At 40.9% G+C, this 24,893-nt stretch overlaps 1 protein-coding gene and 1 long non-coding RNA gene across 3 annotated transcripts in view; one reads left to right on the top strand and one right to left on the bottom strand.

Annotated features, from left to right (window-relative positions):
* adamtsl3 (ADAMTS-like 3) overlaps positions 1 to 14,161 on the bottom strand; it is an 86,577-nt gene extending 72,416 nt beyond the window's left edge. Inside the window, exon 1 of one of the 2 annotated variants that reach the window (XM_007559921.2) lies at positions 13,408 to 14,161. In XM_007559921.2, the coding sequence (XP_007559983.1) occupies positions 13,408 to 13,467 (60 nt within the window). In that variant the 5' untranslated portion in view covers positions 13,468 to 14,161. The remainder of the gene's footprint in view (positions 1 to 13,407) is intronic. The other variant, XM_007559919.2, reaches the window with a different exon arrangement.
* On the top strand, positions 10,490 to 22,953 carry LOC107837070 (uncharacterized). Its single transcript, XR_001663049.1, has 3 exons — positions 10,490 to 10,501; positions 19,211 to 19,221; positions 22,854 to 22,953. It is a non-coding gene; the product is annotated as an uncharacterized LOC107837070 (long non-coding RNA).
* Positions 22,954 to 24,893: the final 1,940 nt, after the last annotated feature.

Raw genomic sequence — 24,893 nt, 5'->3', positions numbered from 1 at the left:
TGTGTGTGTGTGTGTGTGTGTGTGTGTGTGTGTGTGTGTGTGACTCAATGACAGGCTCACATTTTGCAGGAAAAAGTAAATCTCTTCCCCACTTCACAGCAGAGGAAGTCCAGCCACATTTTTTTTTTTAAATCTCCTTTCAACTTTTCTTTCACATCACGTTGCATTCGCTGTCGCTATGAGGAATGAGGTTAAGCAAACAATAAAACAGACACCGGCTTTCATTTGCCAACGTCAATTTCCATTTTATTTTGACCTCCTGACTCTGAGATCGGCCACTTCTGATTTTCTTTTTGTTAACTTTATTATGTGCAAGCTTTGCAAGAATGATCAAATGTAACAACTACTGACCATAAGAGAAGAAATGGGCCACAGGCAAGTAATAGTTTGAAATCAAACAGAAAATGGGAAGAAATTGAAGTTATTTTCCAATTTGCATCAAAGCACTTCCCAAAGCTTAGAGCTTTAATAAACTCAAAACGACGTGGAACGAAGAGCGAATAAAAGTGAATTTTTTTTAGTCTTGCCGTCTTCTATGGATAGCAGAAAATCAGATTTTCCAGTACTTCACAGACATGTTTACAACTCATAATTTCTGAGTCAAAGTCAAATCTCAAGTCTGTAACAACTGAAATAAAAAAATTCTAATTAAATCCACAACAGTCCAAAAAAAGACATTAATCTGCCTTATAATATTTTTCGCATATTTTTTATATTTGTAATATTTGCCCACTTGGAAATATTAATAGGCATTTATGCTAAAAGAAAAATAATAAGAGTTTAAAGCCTGTTAATGTTGAATTTCTGAATTAAAGGCAACACACTCTTTTGTCTTTGAACATTATATTAAACAGCTGCTTCTCTGTCTTTATATATTCCACTTCTTCACTATGCATTTCACTAAATATGATTTGGAGGATTTGGAATATAATTCTATATATTCTGTGGCATTTATTGTGATATTGATACAAGTCGTGACAAATAAAATGTTTTAAAATTTGAAACATTCTTCTGTCTGCCACTCTGGCACAGATACAGGTGGGCCATAAGTTTTCATACACAGGAGAATGTAAAAAATGTATATTTCTTTTATATTTCCGATACCCAAGAAGATGCCTTTGACAAAAGAGCAAAGAAATGAAATCACCAACGGCTGGATCGGGGAAGCAGTCACACGGTTGCACGAAACTTTAACAGAAAACATGGAACGAGCGTCTCACACACACACACACACACACACGCACACACACGACACTGTGGCAAAACTTATTTGCAAGTTTCAGAAAGATGGAAATGTTGCAGCTCAACCACAAAAGTGGCCCCAAGACGTGCAGCGACTACACAGAGTCCCACAAAAATAAAAACGGTTGTTCAGTATAAAATTTCTTCTATGTATGGAAACTTATGGCCCACCCTGTATTATAACTCCTTCAGAGTTTAATAGTCACAGAATCCTCGTCCCAATATTCACCCTTCTCTATATTTATACTTCTACTATTCATCCACTCTCTCTCAGGTCCACCTTGTGTTGATAATCGTGTGCATTCCAGTCCCACCTATTTTTTTTGTTGACCATCTCCTTGTAAAGAGAACAAAATCAGCTGCACATAAAAGAGACAGGCTGAATAAGACATGACTGGGGGTGTAATCCTAATTGATGAGCGTAACGTTTTACTGACATAACAACACCTCTTCGGGAAATTGCTCCAACTTGTGAAAAGTGGAAATAATTAGCCTGCTTTGACGTGTTGTTTTTTCCTTTTGTCATTCCTTCAAAATAACTTTGACCTTCACAGCAGCCTTAACTACTGCATATATTTGCCGCAGACTGAAGTTCCTCCTGTTCGTGTAATGATTTGCCCGTAATAACCGCTTTCTCTTGTGTTGATGGAGCAACTTGTGCAGGAGAGATTCACAGACATCCACATTCCTGCTGTAACCTCCAGCCAATTAGTGACAGCTCAGGTCATTTTATACTCACTCACACGCACGCACACCTTTCATCAGTAATTGGGCGTTGACAGAAGGAAACACACAACGCATAAAAACCCTACTTAAGTCCGTCAGCTTTAAAACATTACTGTTTTCTCTACGTGTCAGTCATAATTAGGCAGCTCACTCCCACATTCCATTTTGCCACAGATTTAACAAGAAGCTCAATCAAGTACATCTCAGGTGTTGGATCAGTAATTTCTGAAGGGTTTAATCATGCCTGTCGCTGAACTGTCAGCTTGATAGGAATGTAATTTCTTGGCGTTAAAAGAGAGAATAGTTGATTTCTGTGAATTTTTTTTCTCTTAAACTTTTCATTTGAACCAGTAAATATTAACTCTTTCATGTTGTGGCTGTGCAGTTATTAAGATTACACTTCTTTATTAGCAAATATGACAGCAAAATGCTTTTAGTTGTAACACAATAAGAAAAGGAGACACCAAAACAGAATCTGAAATTGTTGTTTACGTACAAGCTAGCTAACTGTGCCGCAGTGCTAATGCTAGCTTAGTATCAGACCTTAAATTGTATTGATTGTACTCTTGCCTGGTACAAAAAAGTTTTAGGCCAGGGATAAAACAATTTAGATATTGTTTGTTTCACTGTGTTTTGTCTTATTGTGCTTTAAATTGTTTGCTTTAAAGCAGGCCCAGAACCCTTCAACTGAGGCTATCAGGATTAGCGCAGTTTTGGAAAGTTGATGTCTTTCAGTTGTTCCTATCACCATTCAACTTCTTACTGTAATGACTGATTAACACAAGATTAAGGATTTAGAGTCAAATATTTGGTTTTAACAGATAAAGTGGCTTCATTTGTCAAAAATATTCCATCCTTACATTCTTTTGTGTATCTTGGTTACAAATTTAGGATTCTAAAACTATATTACTTTAAAGAAATAGTAAGACAGTGACTCTGTACAGTTTTGCAGACCAGTCTATTTAAGACATTCCTTCTCCAAGGAACGTCTCTTTTTCTTCTTCTCGGTCTTCATCTGAAATTATCTGATTTTTATTGATTATTTTACAGCATGCTGATTCTGATATTGTTCATATTCACATGCCAGCTCGTCAACTCGGTCCCAACAGCTCCAGCAATGATGTAGCTCACGCTTATATCAGATGAATAATTTTTCTATCTGCTTCTCCGTCATCAGGCAGCCAGGAAGAGCAGAGGGATTAGGACATTAACGTGTTTCCAACAGGCCAGGTGCATGCAGGGTTGTGTGCGTAGATGCGTCCCCGCTACCCTCACTCGGGATGATGTAATCGCTCCAGAGGTATGCCGGGGTGGAATTCCCCAGTGACACTTTGAATGCAACACTAAGGCGAGTGGAGGCACCGAAAACAACTGTGACCTGGGGGTGCATTTTTGTCATAGCAGAAATTTCTCCTAGGGTTCAAACATCAATCGCCCTAAAACACACAACAGCAGCGGGACGGTGTGGGCGGTGTGAAGACGTCGAGATCTGAATCAGGGTCGCTTAGAGTTTGCGGTCAAGTTCACTCTTAGTTCAGAGCTTTGAGTCGATACCACGACTCAAAGCTTAATGAGTACTGTCAGGGTAAGTCGTGGTTTTGTACCGGTGAGAACTAGAAAAATATTTCCCATGCTTTCATTTGTTCCAGCTTGATTAACGAGTTAAAACAATCATTCACCTGCTTTAAGAAACCAACCTTGGACCGTCTGCAGGCTGTGCAAAGCACTGCTGTCTGACTAACTCACCAAAGTTAAAGAAGAGTTTTTCCTCTCCACTGTCGCTACATGCATACTTAGTATGAGGGATTGCTGTAATTTCAACGCAAGCAATTTTCTACTGTCGCTACATTCAGGCGGAGTGAATGACTTGATGCAATCTCCTGGGTTTCAGTCTTTCTCAAACTATGGCCCCCAGACCACTTGTGGTGCGCGGGCGCCCCTAGTGGTCCGCGGGGTACTGCATGTGAAGGATGGTTTATTTGCCGTGACTTCAGCTCAAAGTGCGACGCTCCAGCTAGCTTACCAAAGGTTCGTGTTGAAAATAATAATGGAAAACTGGCTGAAAACTGAGTCACTCAAGTTTCAGGGTAGGTGGTTTAGACCAAAACATTTTAAAAACTACACTGAATAATTAACTAAGCTTACTCTACTGTTTGATAATTAGGATAAATTGGAAAGCATGTGTGATTAAGTGGAGATGATTTTTTTTTGTAAAATGCCTTGAGACAACATTTGTTGTGAATTGGCGCTATCTATATAAATAAACTGAAGTGAATGGTATGTTCTCTTGTATTTCACATTTTGAAGAGTGTCTAAGAGGAGTGGCCCAATAAGTCACATCATATTTGTAAACCAAGAAAACAAGAAGAAACAGTTCATAGTTCTCAGACTAGATTAAAGTATGAATAAAATAATTTAGAAAATAATGGAAATGATCAAGATGCCATTGATATGGAAACAACTTCCCCACTGAATAAATATATTTAAATTATTGGTGGATTTTTTTCCCCTACATTTTTCAGCGAAAAAGATGAATTAATTTTTACATCTTTTGCAACACTACTTTTCCCTCAGAGGAAAAGAAAAGTTAGATCAGATGTTTTATACCTCATCTCCTCAAGTTACTTAGCTTTGATAAAGGAGACAGCGCAATATCAGCAGGTTTGACTCTTGCCAAGCATAACAAAGTTTGATAAAGCTTCCCCTAAAGCCCTCTAATCTAATAATTGCAACTTGTTTGATTAATATTCACAAAGACACCGAAATAACACACTTTGAGCTTCACTAATTAGCAGATTACTCATATTTAAGATGATGAGACAGTTATTCATCTTCTTGCCTTAATCTTGGCAAATATGAATTTAATAGAAAGTCATAAGCTTTTTTGTTGACTTTTGGCAATCTAAGTCAAGGTCAATTTGATCCAAGTACTAAAATGGATTTATAGTCGCCTAAGATTTTTCTCACACATAAAAATGGCATTTCATATAATCCCCTTTCATTCAAATTCCCCATAAATTAAAATCTGTAAATGTGAAAAAGCCTGGCAACGACGCATGTTGACTTCAACACTACAAACAAACAAACAAACAAACAAACGCATGGCTCTTCTGCAACAACCACTTTCTTGTCCTGGATCAAACTTTTGAGCATGTTAACGAATAAGATGGAGCCCGAAAGCACGAGCGTTTCCAAGGACGAGAGCGGCACACCTACTTTGCATGGTTACACTCTCATCGCTCTGCTTCTGTGGACGTATGCGCTGTAATCCCAACAGCCCCTCGTTTGTAACCAGGGCCCTGTTGTTTGCTCGTAGCCGCCCAGCGTTTACTCAAAGCACATGTGGCCGTGGAGGGAAACAGATGTGGGAACCCCAGGAAGCATCATTAGCTCTGCAAACGCCGAGCCGAGCTGATCCGTTGGCGGACGGCCTCTCGGAGCGCCGCGCCGCTGCATGGACGGCCCTCCCTCCGCCATGTTTCCACTGGATTCAGGGGTCCATCCGTTATTTATTTCTTTCACAGCTAACTGTTCTCACACTCGTGCGCGACCTCCTTCCTCCCAACGGGATGAGGTCAGTGAATGAGATAACTGTCTTTTTATTTGTTTGTCGTGCCTGTCGACCAGTGAGTGGATCTGGAATTACTGCGTTTCTGCTTCGGCCAGGAAGAAGCGCTTGAATATTTCAGTTCCTCTTCTCTTGTTTTATGTCAATGGTCCCTGCTTGGACTGCAAACTTCCCCTCTCACTCCATTAACAGTGTTCATCTTTTTTTAGGCATCCAGACTTTTGTTTGTCTTTAGCATTCATTTCTTTTATTGCTGTAACATAAACACAAGTTGTTATCACTCCATTAATAATACACTTGTTTGTACTTGCGAAAGTGGAACTCGACTCCTAATTTACGCTTCTAAATCTGTGACAGATTTTTATTACGTTTTTGATCCGTTACAGCCTTCTTTCTAACTGCGAATCTTCTGGTTTCTTTCCGTCTAGGCATTACGTAAAATAATTTCTTCACCATGATCTTTTATTTACATATTTGTTTATGTCATACATACAGAAAAGGGTTTTCCAACTCAAATGCTTTTAGTTGAGTCTGTCTACTCCAGTTAACTATTAATCATTTACAAATTTAGTTGGCAATTCTTTCCAATAACTGATTAATTTGATTAATTGTTTCAGCCTTAGAATATATTGGATTTAAATCTAACCACGGGGTCGGATTGATTTGAATTTAATTTGGATCAAAGTACTTCCTATCTAAATGGATGTTTGTTGTGACTGCTGCTACAAAAATAAATTGAAATGGCTTAAATTGAACGACCTAATTTACAAAAACAAGCAACTTTCTTGCTTCCTTGTACCATTTAGTGCGGTTTATTTTACTTGCAAAGAACCTGACTTCATTGTCCATTGTTTAAAGATGTGTTAAACAATAGTTTTTCAGGATTTTCAAGCTCCTCTCTGGTCTTTGGCAACCTTTTTACTTATTTTCGGCACCGTTGTTGAACTCAATCGTAACGTACTGACCTTAAAATGAGTAGGTTGGACAAATGAAACAGGTGAATCGTTTTTAAAAGCTACGTAATTACGGCACAAATACAACATTAATGATATTGTCTCAGTTTGAGAAAACGCCTCCTGCCAGATAGTCGCCAAAACACCCACATCAGTGGCTGCGAGCAAGGCAAACATCAAACTACAAAAACAAAGTATTCATTTCCTCATGATTAGTTTGCAAAGTCAGAAACACCTTAAACCAACCTAAACTAAACCATAACTTGTCATTTTTATCCATTTTTGTTTTTAAATATTTGGGAGAATCTGTTTGGGCAGATGATCAATTACTTTAATCAAAGCTTTCAACTAGCAGCTCATTTGGGAATCACCTTGGTACTAATACACAATTTTATGCGTCTCAAGACGGTTTATCTGTGCTACTTTAAGAAACCAGAGCAAACTGCATCCTTGTGGCAGGCAATCGGTAACAAAGAGCCTAAAGAATCCCATTTGAAACTGTCTGGATTATACTGGAAAGGGCATGCTGGGAAGAAACTTTTGAAAGGAAATTATGGAAACACCAAAGGTAAAGTGAATTTTAGACCTTTGCACAGTTCTACTTGGTAAGACTGACTCTAACATAGACACCACATTGCCTCTATCGTCATGTTTCTCTGGCTCTACCTTTGTAGTGTCAGTTTGACCTTCATCTCTCCACGTCAGACGCCAAAAACCCTCCCACCTGCAACTCCCCCTCTAATTAGGAGCCTCGGGAGAATCCAGCGTTGCATCTCCCCTCTTGTTAGCGCCTCTCTCCAGCCCCACCCTCCCCCCTGCTCCTAATAGCACCGCAGGATCGTGTCCGAGGTCAAGGCCGGGACAGAACGGAGCAAACAGATGAATGTGATCACGTCGAGGCAGAGCTGCTCGGCTGCAGGGCTATTTCCAGATTAGCATGAGAAATGTGCAGTCCACATGAAGCACGCAGGGCTTCATCAGGCCCCTGCAGATGAAGTTTAAACTGAAGCCCCAGAGTACACAACGGGGAGAAAAACAACCGCTCTCAGTCACAGTGATGGAAGGGACAGCGGCTCGACGCAGATGGAGCCCGGGACGTTTCATCAGAGGAAGAGGACGCCAGAGGCTCAGCTTTCAACCCGGGCAAGCGACAAATAAACCTCGCGATGAAGGAACAAATACTTTGGCGACGGGCTTCAGAGGGAGTCTGGGGCCCGGACACGGGGCGACCACCTGCAAAACGCCAAGGGAGCAGAGCCGGAGACAAAAGGCGCCTTTGCTGTGACGTTGCCATCTGCTGGCAGCTCTTTATAAATTACAGTTAAACGAATTCAAGCGTGTGACCTGCTAAAGTCAAGCAGATTTCCTTGCTAATCTATTTAGACCACACACAAAAAAAACTCTAGTTGCATTTTCATCCTGAAGTTTGGGTACCAGGGCGACCTGTTTACTGTCTGGCAGAGAACTGTAACCCGATTCCAGTAAGCTGTGCCATTTACTGGCACGAGCCACTCTGAGCGCTCAGTTGCAGCGTGTTATTAGAGTTCAACACCAAGTGATGGAAAGATAAACAACAATATTACTTCTGCAGGACTTCAGAACGGAGGCAGCAATATCCAAAAGTTGTTTCCACATCGCATAAAATCTCACAAGGAACACTTTGTTCACCAGCTCCCAGGGCTAAAGCAACGTGTCCATATTTTCCAAATGTCTCTTCATTTTCTTGCTGAACCATATCGGTGCAATCACTATTCCTATTTAGAAGAACTTATGAGAGCATTTTATAATGACCAATGCAATGTGTCTGTTAGAAAAAATGTACTTGATGTGGATATAGGTTGTTCTGGCCGATTAATACCGGATCAAGAACAGAAGACATCAACCTGGCGAAGCAACAACCTTCGAACTCTGATACAAATAAAAAAAAAAAAAATCAAACTCAGGTTTGGTGCAGTTCAAATGCATATGTGAATGCTAAGCGGACCAAAAGCAAGAAGCGAACTTGTAGCGCAGGGCATTCTGGGTAAATACAATCAAAACAAACACTCAAATCTGAACCTAGTGGGAGAAACGACTTGTGCCCTTTTACCAAAGACCAGAGAAATTCTGCAATCGCTAAAATCTGACGCTACTCCATTTTTGTTTGCATTTCATTAAGAAGGAAGTGAAACGGTGGTCTTTGAGGGCCATTACAAAACTAAATAGTATTTGAGGGAGTACTACTATGAATATCCTGTCAACTGGTCTTTAGAGGTTATGCTAGCTATCAATTCACTCCACCGTCATAGACAGTATCAAGAAATGTGAATTGCAGCAATTTTCTGAAGCAAAAATGAAAGAAAACTTCCACCAAATGGCAGATGATTTTGATGCAAGTGGAGGACGGAGGGGAAATCGGCTTCAGGAGCCGAAAGACAAAAAACACCGGGTTTCATATGACTTCAGCTGGAACAGGGATTAAGAGAAATAAAAAATGTTACACAATGCAATTTTGGAAGGACTTTCCGAAGACAGTGGAGTCAGTTGTTCTGTTCTGCAGGACTTTTCCTTCATCGGCCTGCTGAGAGCCGAGTGAAGCTACTTGGCTTTTGCTTTACAGAGATGCACGTCTGCTTTCTGCATTTGCAGATGGAAAGAGCAGAGTGCTGGCACACCTGCGTGGCACGCGGAGGAAGAAATGCCACCACGCCAAATACCACGAGAGTCTTCCATGAAAATAATAAAAAAATAATAATAATTCTCGGGTTACTTTTGCAGCTTAAACTGAGGCTAATTTTGTGCTTGGTCGGGAAATGGCACTGCGAGCGCACAGATGCACGCGGGCTTCCACATTCGACAAATCCTCAGTCTCACTCTGCAGATTAAGCCCAGATGGGAACAATGAGATGAGTTTGAAGGCTCTCGCTGTGTAACTGAAAACACTCGGGCTTGTTAACACACTCCAAAAACTTGCTTCATCCATCACAGGCCAGATGTTCCACAGAGCCTTTTTCCCTTTACTCCTCAAGAGGGACCAATCCCTCTCAAAATTAATTCACTTCCCACTCCACTTGCCTTCACAACAAAGCCACTCATAAAAACTAATTGGATAGTTTGCGGTCTTTATGATGGGCCGATCGAGCCGCGGAGGACAAGAGATGTTAGCGCTGACGGACTCTCTCTCTCTCTCGGGACCATTTCAGCGTCGTGACCCCACTTAATCCTGCCATTACATCTCAAAGCTTCCCGGATCCTGCAGAAATTCGCCGCGCTCAGCCGCATTAGGACGCAGAGAGGGGTCGTATCCTTGAATAAACATCAGAATCTGTTGCCTTTGTGGCTAATTTCCTTTCGAATTCCACCAGAGTTATTAGTGAAGAAGCATGTGGTGAAGCGAGTGTGGCAGCCATATGCTGCAATCAGGGCTGAATTATGTCCATCACATGTGGAAAGACATTCACGATGTAATTCGCCAGTTATTCTGCAAAGCCGTATAATTCGAAGCGCGTTTCATCTGAAAAACGAATGCTAACCTACGTCGTTGTGCGAAAGCATCGCGACTGCTTAACTCTTCACATTTCTGTCACATTGCAACAAAGCGCTGTTAAGCCCCCAAATTATTAGAATTAGATTTTGCATTTAACCAAATAGTTTCTTTCAGGCATTTCTCACAAGATAGTAAAACAATGGAGCTGTTTAAGGGGGGGAGAAACTGATTCACTTACATTACCACAGAAGAAAGAGCATGTTGCAATTATTTACATCCTTGTTTTTAATCTTTCATCTGGCCTTCACAGTGATTAATCCACTCTTATAACTGCTGACCAGTATTCCACTGGTGCCATCACGATCTTTGGAGATGATTTTCAAGCCTTTACATTTGAGAGATATCCTTCCCATCATCCTAATCTTTAGCTTCCTCCACAAATTCTCCATCAGATTTGAGTCGGAATCCTGATGGGACCATTTCAGGTTATTAAATAAAATATCACTTGCATTTAGAAGATGCATGTTAAAAGCTCTGTCATGTTTTGTGAAGTATCTGGATGATCCAGTGAAGATCAGTGACAACCAGGGAGCTTCTACACTGAGGTCCAGGTGGGTTAATCTGAGGAATGTGGAACAGCTGTGAGAGGAAACTGAGCCAAGGAGGCTAATTGCCACAGAAAACACAAAGGAGAACAAACAAGTGTAACAACAGAGGATAAACTAAGAAGAGAAACTAAACACAAAGGAATAAACTGAGATATGACACAACCAAAGAGAAGTACAACAAGAAATTGTAATCATTGGTCACTGAAGCATGCGTTATAACATTATTGAGGTTCAACGTTAACATTTTGAAACCAATCAATGTAAATTGATAGCTTTCAAGTTGAATCAAAAAGAAAAAAAATACAACTGGGATGTCGTGAAGGTCAAATTTGTCAGCTCAAAAGTACGTACGAGCCAAAAAAACATCATATTTAAAAACGAAAATTATGAAAAATGTTGTGATTTTTATTTACATACGCGACAATAAACTAAGCATGAATTATATTAATTAAACAAATCAGTTTTGTTTTTTTTTTTTGTAGGAACGGGATCGTATATCCAAAACTTCTAATGTTTTAACACATTTTTCCTGTTAAATGAAAGGCATCCAGTTTGCTTATTATTTTGGGCTCGATCGAAGAAAGCTGAAAAAATATTTTGTCTGTTCCCAGCAACAAAAACCGGACCAAGGTCAGTCTTCATTTGCAAACACGTGCTGTATTCGACCAAATTCTAATGCAGGTTTGGATGAACTAAGGTGTACTTTAGAGTCCAAGTCAATGAGCAGACCAAGAAAAGAAAAGGAAACCAGAAAGCTTGGAAAAGAAAGATGATCACTTTCTTTTGCATCTAACATTTTGGTAAGTAGATTTTGATTTAAATGTTGTAGTTTTGTCCTAATTTATTCTTGAATTGTTGTAGGGGACGGCTAACAATCAGTCCAGTGGCTGGAAATGAATCTGAATTAAACCGAGGACAGAGGTAATAAAAACTAAAAATCATGGACTCAATTTTTCTGCTGCAGCTACATTTTAAATAAAGGTTTCAGCCCCTTTACATAAGCAAGAGAAGAGAACAGCTTATTATGGCAACAACAAAAGAAAGTCTGTTCCATATAGGGATGAAGAAACGGGCAATCTGGCCCCCATACCAACAAACGCAAACTTTCAGGAGCCGCACTTGGACGCAATCTCATTCTCCTGCCATTCTGTGATGCAGCAACTGCAGACGGATGAAGGGAGAAGGCCACTGAAGAGCAGAGATGTTCACTTGCTGACCCCTTGACCTCCATATCCCACCCCGTCCCGAGGCGGCGCGCTGCTGCGTGCTGACTCATGCTGCACGCTCACGCCTCGCACAGATGGGAGCAGCAGTCATCTGCTGACCACTTGAGGATAAAAGCTACCGAGTCGTTTTCTAGGAAAATATTCAGGAGGACTATAGTTGTTGTGTGCGGACATCAGCAGGAGAGCAGCCTTACCTCAGAGACTCTGAAATGAATACATGATGATATTTTAGAAGGTATATTCATCAGTTATATAAAAAAAAAATCATTCACTGTCTCAATATGACGTGACGAATGTTAATAGATAATACGTCTGGTAGAATATTAAATACGCAAGTTATTGACAGAACTCTGATTGAGCTTGAGTTTGACACTTTCAGTGTTTACCGTCAGGATTCAAGCATGACATGACACAGAACCGCGTTTCTCTCAGCCAGTCTTCAAAACGGCAAAGAGTATAGAAGATGTCATTCAAGTAGAGGGCAATTTGTTGATCCTTCTAGGTCATAAAAAGTCAGCAGGACAAGTAGCTTCTTGTCAAACTTGTGTGTACGGTTAGGAACAAGAGGCAATGCGACAAACAAAGCTGGATGAGGAACAGTTTGAGAAAGAGACAAGAGAAGACCCACCACTGGAGCGATATAAGAGAAAGAGAGGAGCTTATGCTCCGATCTTGTGAAATAGAAGGCTAAGTGTTGTCCTATTGCCAAAAAAGGCCTGTACAAAGTAAGACAGAATCATTATCAATAATTATGGTTTTTAAAACAAGCAAACAAATTAGATCCATGTCTGTCCATTGAGTCGATTTCTAAATATCGGCATCGGGTCCAGCCCAATCAGTTGACTTCAACAGCTTTCACACACAAAGATCTTAATTTATGTTAATTCTTTATTGCTGATTATTTTTTCTTGACTGTTCCTAGAGTCCGCACTGACTTTGGTTGAAAAAAAAAAAGAAGAAGAAAAGAAAGAAAGCTTTTCATTTCACAGATCATCGGCTTGGAATCTGCTTCAGGATGAACTTCACTTGAAAGAGCTGCCCTCATTTTATTTCTTCAAGGGTTTATAAATGTTTGAGCAGATCAAAGCCTATAAGCCACAGTTTAAACTGGCTTGAGGAGAGCGGTTTTTATTTAATGTTATTGATATTGTACCGTTTTTTTGTATCCACCGGTTTTAACTACATTGTTGTAATGAATTTAAACTTTTATATGTTGGTTTCTGGTGATTTTCCCACATTTCTGTGCATTTGCTAAAAATGCAGCCCACATCTGACTTATCTTTCCAGAATGCCAGCAGTGTCAGACTTTCAGCTTCAGCTGAGGATGTTGTGGAAAACATGATATTTTAGGATGGACATTGACTCAAAAGGGGGAAAAGTTCATCACCAACTACTGTATAATCCTTAATCTTTATATATTAGATAATGTTTTTGTTTTTTTTTTAACTGTGACAAAAAGCACCTGATTCTGTTTTGGGGATAGAGCTAAAGCAGCAGGTGCCCCTCGCTTTACTTCGCCATGATTTCAATAAATCCTGTCAAACTGAAATGACGCGCCTCTTTCTACAGTGTCGCAGGCATAAACGCGGAGGGGGGGAAACGCTGCGGGGTTTTTTACCTTGGCGCACACAGCCAGGAGAAGCAGTCCAGCCGTCCACGAGCCGCTCCAACTCATCATCTCGGACGCAAACAGACTCAAAGTAATTTCAAGCTGTTGAGTGACTCCTCTGAATGTCCCGGCTCTCCTGTTCAGAACCAGAAAGCGGTCCGCGCTGCTCTCCGCGCTGCGCTCCGGCTCCGGTTCCCGAGCGGAGGAGGAGGAAGGCGAAAGTCAGCCGAGACAGGACGGAGACGACATGACACTCCGCGGACGCTTCCAGATATTTGGTTCCCCTCAACAGCAAACACGTTGCTGCTAAATTTATGTTTGCATGCCAGGCGTGCGTCAGAAAGAGGGGCTCACCCACCTTACATTCTTAAAGAAACATGCTCCGTTACGCGCCTGACGTGCTGCCCGAACTTGAAGGGGATGCTTTTTTCTTCTTTTTTTTTCTTTCTTTTCACCTAATGTGTTTAGGCTGCCAGTCATGTTAATGGATGTCCTCGATGGCTGGCATCACAAAGGACTCTATTCTACCCACTTGTCTGTCTGTGCCCAGGACTGTTTGTTTTTGTTGGAGCTCAGAAAGGCCAGACTAGTCACAACAGCTCACAGGAAGCAGCGAAGGCATTCAGAAGAGCTCCAAACATATACGAATGGAAGATATACACAGTGCTGAGGGGGGGAAAAAACAAAAAAACCTTTGGACCTTTCCACTTTTTGACACATTTCATCCACGAACTTCAAACACAAAGTGCATTATTGTAAAGAGGAAGGAAAATGATGTGTGGTTTTGATTTTATTTATTTTTTTCTTACAAATAAAAGTCATAAAACAGAGGTCTGTTCATTTGGATTCAGAATACTTTGTAGAAAGATCTTTCTGTCAAACTGCACATCAAAGTCTCTGAAGTCCATCTCTACAATCTTTACATATGTAGATACTGAAAGTTAACCAGATCTTCTCAGTCTGCTGACGTCATCACAAATTCTCCGTTGGATAAAGGTTTGGGCTTTGACTAGGCTATTCTAACACAGGCATCTCCATTCCGGCCTTAACTATCTTTTTGCAGCATCTACCAGATTTTCTTCCATAACTGTCTTGTATTTAAGTCCATCCATCTTGGAAAGTGCAACAACGGACGAAAATTTTAAAACCCTCATAAATTATTTCAATTTTCTTTTCATTTTTTTTTAGCAGTTCTCAGAGAAAATCCTTTAAAGTTTGTCTTTAAGTGGACCACACTTGCGCTGAACTTTTCTAGTCATATTGAACACTCAAAGCTCTTTTTACCCAATCACACTCACAAATACTCGTATACCAATACACAAATCATAAGACAACGTGAGGTTCATCACCTGCCCCACGCAGGAGGCAGCAGGAATTAAACGCATCGCTTCCGTGTCATAAAAATGAAACGACAAAAGGTCATTTTCCTGCACCTGCTGCAACACGCAAACAAAAAGTTTCCAGTTTTTCAGCTGCAACCAAACAAGATTAGGTCTGAAAGCACGAGTTGCTTTGGTCTTTGTAGTTCTGCCGTTGGCACCGCCGGCCATTTAAGGTCAGGAAGAGTATTATCTGAATCGAGCTGCTTGTGAACTGAGATCAACTGAAAGGAATGAAGCATTCCCGCTCTTGACCCTTGCAGTGCCCTAATGGAAAAGTTTTTAATTTTTCTACACATGGTTTGGATGTAGCAATGTAGTTTGAATAGAGGTCCAAATTGATTTTAGTACAGAAAAAATGAACTTACTTTGCCCTGCTTCATTTTTAAATTATTGTAAAATGGCCTCAAGATGGTCTACTTCCTCTTTCGGGGATTTTTTATTTTTATTTTTTTCATATCGTTTTGTAAGTAGCGGCTGAAGGCGGCATCTCTACGTTCTGTTGATCCTCTGTTCGGCTAAATGACGTGATGTTCTTTGAAGCTTTGCCCACAGTGGTAATGCATCAAGATTGGCCTTGTCAGCACTGAAATTATCCAGGGCCACTGTAATAACAATGTATCTAAAAATGCTCTCTGCCTTGCTGCCTACTAAGAGACCAAAGAAGAAAAAAAAAGGTATGTATGGTATGAGTTACCTGACATGGGGCTTTGATTCTGCTGCTTTTATAAGAAACCACAAAAACGCAACTCGTGTAGGAAGGAGATTAATTTGGGGTTTAAAAGATTTATTTTGTGCTGTTATTTGTTTAGTGTGGATGATTGTGCAACATGCAACTTCAAAATCATAACTAAAGACTAAAATTAATGCACACATGAAAGTAGTGCTTATCCCAAAACTTACGTTTTGCTTGACTTGAATTTTTAGCTCTTCTCATGGACAAGCAAAGTGTCGGTGAGACAAGGATCGATCTGCCTGGTTACAGTGACAAAAACACAGAGTCTTTCAAACTGTAGAACGATCAAGCATGTCATGGCAGCATCATGCCGGGTGCTGTTTAGTTCTTTCATTGCACAGAGCTAATAGGATATTAAAGAAAGAGCCGACACAGTTTGGGGCTCCAATAAACGTACATCACATAAAGCGAATGTTATGCTTCTGAAAAAGCCCTGAAAATGTTTAAAAGCAGCTAAAACTGTCAGGATGTGCGAGTTTGAGGATGGACCAAAATGCAGGCAGGAGCTGTAGAAAGTTTTAATGAAGAATGAAAATAAATAAATAAAAAAAAAAAACAGAGGGAGCACAGGGAGCCAGAGCAGAGCAAAAACCATAAATCCAAGGAATGAGTCATCAAGGGACATGGGGAAGAACAGAAAGCACCAGTAGGAAGAGAGGCGTTTAAATACTGTGAGCGTGAATAATGGAACAAAAGACCTGAACTGATGAGCTCACGGGCTGCAGGTGTGAGGGGCGAGAGAGTGAGAAAGAGAGGCAGAGGGGGCGAGGGAATAAATCTAACACTGAAGAATCACTAGACCTGAGAAACAAAATTAAACTAGAGCAACAAAAAAATAACTAGACACAAGAAAAAAAACATAATGAACTAGACCTGAATTAATGCAAAACAGAAACAAGATTGATCTCATAAAAAAGAAACTAAAGAATAACGACTCCAGAATCACACCTTTAACAATCAATCCAAGTTAGCCCTACTGTTTCTGAATGGAAGAGTGAAGGTCAAATATCCAGACACGTCTGGATTTTTAAATGGGGGCAGTATTATTTATTTTCCAGACAAACTTTATACCACAGCCACGTAACTATCTGATCGTCATGTCATTGTAAAAATGTTGCATATATCGCACGTGACAGAAGAGAAATTTGAAATTGGCCTCTGTGACTTTAAGAAGCTCCAACTCTTTCTGAAACTCCGTCTTCAGCACATCACCACAACTATGTTCCTCCGTTATGCCATTTACAAGATTCTTAGGAGCGATGGACTAAGAAGTAGTTTGTGTGAGAAGACAGGCTGTTTCTCCAGGTCTTTGCTAATTGCTGCTGCCACTAGTCTGGGGGAGCCGAGTGGTGAAGATGAGGTGGCGGACACTCAAAATGTACGTTTAAAAAAAAAAAGAAGAAGAAAAGCAACATAGGTATGTTTTTGATGACGAAATAACATTAAAACATGATATGGATCTCAAAAAAGTTGATTTTACATAACAGCCAGCCTTTAAAGCCTCCCTGCTCACATTTGTCATCGGGTGAAGTTTTGAAACGAGGAGGAACGACCGCTGGAAGTCCCCCGGTGAACTTTGACCGCCCTGCAGCACCCTGAGAACAGCAGCAACACCCCTCAGAGTCAGAGCATGCGTTGTGTAATCCCCTCAAGACATGAATAGTTTACATTCAGTGCGACTGGCAGTGCAATGGCTAAGCTATGTCCTCATGTTACAAATGTTACTCTTACTGATGGATGTACTCTGTAGGATCGCTTGTTCAAAGATCCCACCTGCAGACTTGCAAAATCAATCCCCACCCCCGTCCCTAAGATGTATTTTTAGACTTTACAAGCCTAAATGGCATCTGTCGTGTCTTTACTCAAGACATCTTACAGGATTTTTTGTTCCGGTGCGACAAATAAGAGGTTGAAGCGTCGGGTAATGACAGCATTTAAGCCGAGATCTTTTGTTTGACTGCTTTGATGGGCTGAAGGGTCTTTGGCTCTCTTTCCTTTACATCTCCCAGTCCTTTTTTTTAGAAGCAGAATACTTTGGGAACATAAAGATTTCTGTTACTGTGAGAAGAAGTAGGACATGAACAAATTCACGATCACTACTCTTACGTACCACTACGTCCACTGTGAGTAACTTTCCTGAATGGTGTTTGTGCTGAAGTGAGACCTCTTGTTTTCTTCACAAGCTTTGTTGCTCTAACGTTATTGCTGAGCCCGGTTGGAGGGTAAGAGAACATTCAATAAACAGTAGATATCATCACTGGAGATACTTTATGCTGCAACATGGATAGATATTACTGTAAGTTTTCATTTCATAGTGGATAAAACGCATTTGCAAAAGTGTCTCTTCTGCCTACATTTTTACTAGTCGTGATGCCAGAAAGTGCACTGCATAAAGACGCCGTTTTAAAATACTAAATTAATGTTAGGATCTCCTTACCAAATACTTTTTCTAATCTTGGATGGCTGCTTTTTACTTTTACATGAGCAGAAATACACTGAAGGGGTACTACTCTTACTCGAGTATAATTGGTATTCGAGCTACCTCTGGGTAAATATTAGTTTTTTTATTCTAAAGTTATTTTCTGTCTGCTGAGCCTGTTGTACCATTTGGAAGTCAAAGTGAATATTCAATAAACAGTAGGCATTCTTGAATTTCCCACTAATAGTAGCACCTGGTGAGAACTTGTGTTTCTTCTTTAAGTGTGTTCAGATAACGAATCGCAGTCCTGGGTTGTCTGAGCTTCTATTAACTTTCTGTCCTCTCACAGGGATGCACACTGACACTCACTGGATATTTTTCTATCATCTGAAGCCCTAAATGTTTTGTTGTTTTTCTTCCTCTGTAAAAGAGTTTCGTTTCATTTTGTGCGTTTGAAGACGTCTGCCAATTTCACAAAAACAGAAATGCAAAACCAAAGTTCAGCACGCCAGTGCCACTTCCTGCCCGTCGGCTCGCATGTAGGAGCACACAACCAGGCAAGCCTGGGGCCGTGGTGTGTACAGTACATGTGCTGGTTTCCTCTGGCTAAACACACTTGGAGCAGGCCTGCGCCCCCACGCATGAGTAACCTGGCTGTGTGGCTTAAGCTGACTCCAAACACTGCTGTTTGATCAGTGACATCGGGTCTCAAAGAGCCGCTTGTCGAACGTATTCAAAGAGAGGGCAGGAATTTCCCAAATACGTTACCAGGAAGAAAAAAAACAACCCTCGTGGGATACAGAGTAACTTGTTTCCCCCCTCTCCCCCCAAACGAATCACAGCAGCTGCATAATTTCTTTTAGAAGAAGACCAATTAGGGGTTAAATATGTCCATTTCTCCCAGTGCAGCTCAGTGCCACTCGCTTGCCTTTCCTCATCTGCCCTGATCGCCTCCACAGCCCTGTGGAATTTGGCACGCCGGCTGGATGTGTGCGTTTCTGCGTGTGTCCGCTCATGCCTGAGACTCTGGGGGGAAACCAAAGCCCTCTGCCACCGCCGGGCCTCCATTGGAGCGGGATGCCGAGCTCGCCGAGGGTACAGGAACCCCACTGTCTGTCAGCTCAGATCCGTTTCAGCTGGCGGGCACCGCTTTTCCCGTCGGGTATGTCAGAAGCCACCGCTTTGCTGTCTGGAGGCTTCCGGCAACAAAAGAGTCAAACGCAGACGGCAGAGAGGACCCTCTCTCGCAATGTTGCCAGCGATCAGTCAACTTGTCAGTGAACTCTGGGGTTTTATGTTTAATCTTTCTGCTTTAGAGAAGTGTGGAATTACAGACAAATCCTGGCTCAGAGCTAAGATCAATATGCACACAATTGCTTTGACCAGTTAGGTGAATAACTTTGGATCAAAATCTTTCAAATTATCGCTTCGGATTACACAAAATAACCTTGCTCATAATGATACAGTATCTGAGACACGTCTGTCAGATTTTCCAGATAACGCAGTTTTTTGTGCTGTGAAAATAAAATTGGAGCTGCGTTTTAAAAAGGAAATGCAATACTTAGGACTGTTTTGTTTTTTTTTGTTGGTTTTTTTTACTTTTAAATCTTGTACAGGCAGAACTTTCTCAGTTGGGACGTCATAGATTAAACCAGTTGTGTCTAAACTCTTTGCCATGAGTTAAAAGCTTTTGGTTCCACAAACATGATTTATTTCTGAGTGAAATTTTTCAAAAATGTATCTGCCCAAAAAAATGAACCAAACATGCAAAATTGATGTAAAAAAAACAAACAAACAAAAAAGATCTGTAGAATATTGTATATCTATATATGTATTTAAAATTTTAAGAATTGATTGTTGTTGTTTTTTGCTTGTTTGTTTTTGGGTGGGAGAAAGACGAGGTTTGGGATTTTTTGTTGTTTTTTGTTTGTCTAGGCTCTACAACTAGAACAAGACATAAGTTAGTATTTCTGAAAGTTTGAAGCACTCTAAAGTTAAGATGAATGCAGAATCCTGGTTAATAAATGAGGATTACTTTGTGTTGCACCTAACGTTTCTATTTTTTTTTTTTTTTTTAAAAAAGGCATTCCTGATTTTGAAGCATCTGCATGACTGCTTTCACAACCCTCATGATTTGTCTCCTTTATTTTAGAAGATTGCAAGAAAAAGAGCGGGTGGCAATGAAATGAACAGAGAGTCGTTGCTGGGCTGCAGAGACCACCTGAGCAGAGGTCCGTTCGGGTGCCCGCACAGTAAGCGTCTGGAAGTTGGAAAAAAGGCCCAGCGAGACGACAGGCAGTTTGGCCCATCTGTCAGCTGCCACTCTGTACTTATTACAGCTTCTCTCAAGTCCAAGTTAGGTTTCCTCTGGTTTATATGAAGTCCTGCAATCCCCCAGGTGATGTTTTGGAGACCAGCTGACAGAAAGAGTCCAGAAAATTAAAATAAAATAAAAATAAATTAAAAAAAAGGTCCGGATGGAAAGCAGAAATGAAGTACTGCTCTTTTCCCACGTTGTTCTTGGCTGCCGTCTGCCCCCGAAGACTTAAGCGAACACTTCCAAAACAAAGAGATTGTCTGTGTAGGTGCCCAAAAAGCCGGCCCACGCATGTACGCACACTTGCACAAAGACAGAGCCGCACTCACATGCTGAAAAACCTTCCTTCAATTGCATCTAAGTGCCTGTTAAAGCAGCTGTTTTCTGTAAACACGGCTTCAACTTAGACATTTGGTTTCAGATCCCTCTAAATTACGGCTTAATCACCAGAACCTGCTGAGGTTGTCAGCAAAACAGAAAACATAACAGTGAATGGATGCCCTCATTGCCAGCTCCAACAGCCGGCCTGCTAATCCGGGCTCGGTTCTGTGAAAAAAAAAAGCCCTGCGATGGGATCCAGTGGAAGCACCGCAGGGTCATGTGTTGGAGCCACATGGGTCCAATCTTCCTGTTTCACATCTGCCCCTAAGTGTTCAACAACAAGAGCAAACGCCTCTGATTCTGCAGCTTCGGGTTTGTTTTGTTCTCTCAAAATGAAAAATCGTTACTGGAACTCATCGTTAAGGTGAAACTGGGGTCGAGGCGCGATGCCACAGGAATGACAGAGATCTCAATCTCCGGCCTCTTCTTCGCAGCTTCAACTTTGACGGGTTGTTGATCATTTTTCTTTTAACTCGATACCCACAGCGGGAGACGCGGATGATTGTCTTTGCTAATGAGCCAAACTCATTATTTCAGGATTACATCCAACAGGTGCCCAGAGCCCGGATTAACAAGACTTTTGTCTATAAATGTGCGCTGGATACCCCGCTAAGCATCTATTGTCTGCGCAGATCATTCTTTTATTAAGGGATGAAGTCGTGATCGTTTCAAAATGGAGAGCATTGGGGCACTTCTACGTGGAAATGTCAGGCTGAGGCAGAAGCTTTATCAAATTTTGATCCCAAAATATGACAAGGCTGTCAAAACTCAGCCAACATCTGAGTCCTGATGGATTTTTCTGAAGTCTTTACAACGTATTTTAAAATTATTTAAATAGACTAAAACGAGAGATCCTGGCTGCCTGTTTTCATGAGCTGAAATTGTGTAAATACAGTTGAAATTCTCTTCTTTACTCACCATTTTTGAACTTTTATTTTAGCAAGCTGCATACATACATAAAAAGGAGAGGTTGCAACACCACAGAATACTGTGCAAAAATCACCCTTTTTTTTCCACATTTCCTTCACTTGGGGCAGGACCACAGGGAAAGCACTTCACCCTTTTGTCCTGTCAACACCATGGTTTCGAATTAGAAAGTTCTGACCCGCAAAAACCTTCTGATTGGTTGGAGATCAGCAGAAGCTGGAGATCCCGGTCTGATGAAGCCAATAAGACCATGTCATCTGCAAAAAGCAGAGACCCGATCCTAAATCCACCAAAACAGATCCCTCAACACCTTTCCTGTGCCTTGAAAGTCTGTCCACAAACAAAGTCTGTGACAAAGGGCATCCTCAATGAATGCCAACTCTCACTTTAAGCTGCTCTCTTGTTTGGTGCACTTGTTCAACTGCTTGTCAACAAAGGCTCAACCGATCAGGGTAGCTTGTCCATATAGTACCGTCTCTGAACCATGACGTGTACGATGATGTAGATAGACGACATCCATCATCTCTAACCAGGCCTTCTAAGTTTCATCCACACTTCTATCGCTTGTTGGATATTTCCCCTCTCTTTGATCATTCTCTGTCAACCAAAGAGTTGGTGCCACTTTCAAAGTCACCTAAATCCTCTTCCCGTCTCAGTTTGACACAGTCTTGATTCTACAATCACAGCATTAGTTCACAATTGTTTTCCCCAGATCAGATTTGCTTTATAGTTACCTTCTACTGCATATATGTCACTTTAAGGGTGGATAAAATACATCCACAGCAGAGGTTGTGTGTGAGGTTGTAACATTTGAACCTAGAGCTGACCATCAATCAGTGAGTCATATTTCTTCTCAGGTTTAAAGCCAGATCTCAGCCTCAATTCCCCTGTGATCTTCAAAGCCTGAAAGGACAGCCGCTCTCCTCCTGTCTGCTCCCTGTCTTCCAGCAGCGTCTCTCGCTGTGTGTGATCCTGAGGTGTGACACTTTCCCAGTAGCCCACAGGTATCTGTTACCCAGCCAGGAGGGCTGGCTCGCCGCCCACATCACCTGCCTGTCTCAGAGGGCACAATGGAGCTGATAGATCTCCAGTCCCTGGGGGTACAGACTCTCCTGTACCCGCCATGCCAGCTGCACACCAGCAGAACCCGCAGGAAACAGACACAGGTCCCACTGAGTTTCCTTTCATCGTTCAATGGTCCTCAATGGCCAAAATATGATTCTGCGGATTTAAACCTGAAGAGATCGAGGCAGTCGTTCTCTAAAAACCTAAAATTCATTGTTTCTGGATTACGAGAGGAAGGCGGAGTAGCCAGAGATAACCCACGCAGGCGCAGGGAGAACATGCTAACTCCATGCAGAAAGACCCCGGAGCCAGGATTTGAACCCAGCGGCTTCCTGAGGCAAGGCAGAGCACCGTGCAGCTCGTATTAAAATTAATCTACAAAGTATTACTATCCTCTAATAGGTGGCAGTAACAAAAATAAAAAAGTACAGCTCACTGCAAAACCAACATTTATCTGCAAAAGGTTTAAAACATGAACAACGTATGTGGGTGTTCGTAGAAACCGTCAACATTGGCGCCATCTGCTGGATTAAATCTGGAAGTACTAAGCTTTACACTACCCGTTTTACTTCATTTGATTGCTAAATTCATCAAAAACGTTTTTCCTGGGGGCCACTTGTCGATTGCCAAAATGTACTGTGAGATCAAATAAGCAGCACATTTTCTGGCACGTCCCAGTGTTTACCGCAGGAATCTGCACCTTGTAAATCTGATGTGAAACGAGAAGTGAGACGAAATGAATGTCTTTCTTTGGCTTGGACTGTGGCAATTTGAAGGAAGTCGAGTGGGGACAGTGAACTCAAGTTACCCCAGATGATGTCACTGAGGGGTTTTTATTTACCCAAGGTGGAAAAGTCAGAGAACTGTGCCTTCAGTCTGCATGAAAATGTTGTACAAACAAGGATTAGGAGATACTAAACATCCACCCATTTTATAAAGCTGAAATATGGTGCAATTGCAAACCAACTTTTACAAATTGTGCGAGAAAGTTTGTTTGGAAGTAGATGTTTAAAGACCCGGGTCTGATTTGTCGTTTGTTTTTCCAGTGAGAATTCTTCCGTTTTCCAACTTCTTAACCTGAAAAGTCCCACGCAGCCCCGTCACAAAGCTAAGTTTGTGATAGAAAAAAAAATTAAATCGTAATGAATAAATTCAATGTTTGAGTTTTATCCCCACACAATTCAACTGCAAGACAAGCAAATATATTTGAAGGATAAAAATAAAAGGAAGAATTTATCCTGGTTGCATTAGTGGTAAACTTTTGTTGGAATACCTTTAAAATTAAATTTTTCTATTGGTGTTTCTTTCAAGATAAACCTCAGATTTTTGACTCAGTCATCCAAAACATTAAATCTTCCCAGTTTAAGTCATTTTTCTGACTGTGGACGTATGTTTGGATTCACTGTTATACTAAAAATAAAAAATAAAAAAAAAATTAATTAATCTTCAGGTTTCAAGCACAGAACTGAAGATTTTTATTTGCAACAGTTAATCCGTTAATGCACTTTGACAAAAACACCAGTTTCAAGTAGAAAGAGGAACAAATCCATGTGCAAGAACAGTGAAGGTCAGGGGTCATGTAAAGTGTGGTTGAAGNGCACTTTGACAAAAACACCAGTTTCAAGTAGAAAGAGGAACAAATCCATGTGCAAGAACAGTGAAGGTCAGGGGTCATGTAAAGTGTGGTTGAAGTGTAACCGACTAGTGTAACTTACGAATAGATAAGTTGAGAAACTTAGATTTCAATGTTGAAGTTACAGTTAGTCTATCTTTCTAAGTTCAAAAAGGAGGATAATAAGTACAAACAACCATATTATCAAGAATGAACAGATTATTTAATACAACTTGAAACAGAATGTTACTGTACAGTTCTTTTTTTTTTTTTTCCCAACATAAAGTGTCCACCTTTTTTATATCAGGCAGTGTATTTTCTTTTGGTTCAGATTCCTTATAGTTCAGTTCGTCCTTTGGAAGTTTTTTTTTTTTTTTAGTTCAGTAATTTAAGTCAGTCAGTCAAGTCTTTGTTAAATGGCCATGTGTTTCTTTGGATCCAAAATCTTATCTTATCCAGTGCAAAGTAGGCAGCGGATCCAGCCGTCCCAGGTCTTGAGTTGAAACCTGGAGCTCATCAATCCAATCCAGGCCTGCGATGCTGTGCAGCTGGACAGTCTTCAAAGTTGAATGGGGTTCTAAAAAAAACCAACCAGAGAAAATCACAGTAAAAATGTGTTTTAACGGATCTTCTTTTCTCTTAACCGTTACCGGAATTGA

This window comes from Poecilia formosa, unplaced genomic scaffold (genome assembly GCF_000485575.1).
Source record: "Poecilia formosa unplaced genomic scaffold, Poecilia_formosa-5.1.2 Scaffold111, whole genome shotgun sequence".
In the NCBI taxonomy this organism is placed as follows: Eukaryota; Metazoa; Chordata; class Actinopteri; order Cyprinodontiformes; family Poeciliidae; genus Poecilia; species Poecilia formosa.
This window is presented reverse-complemented; position numbering and strand designations above follow the sequence as displayed.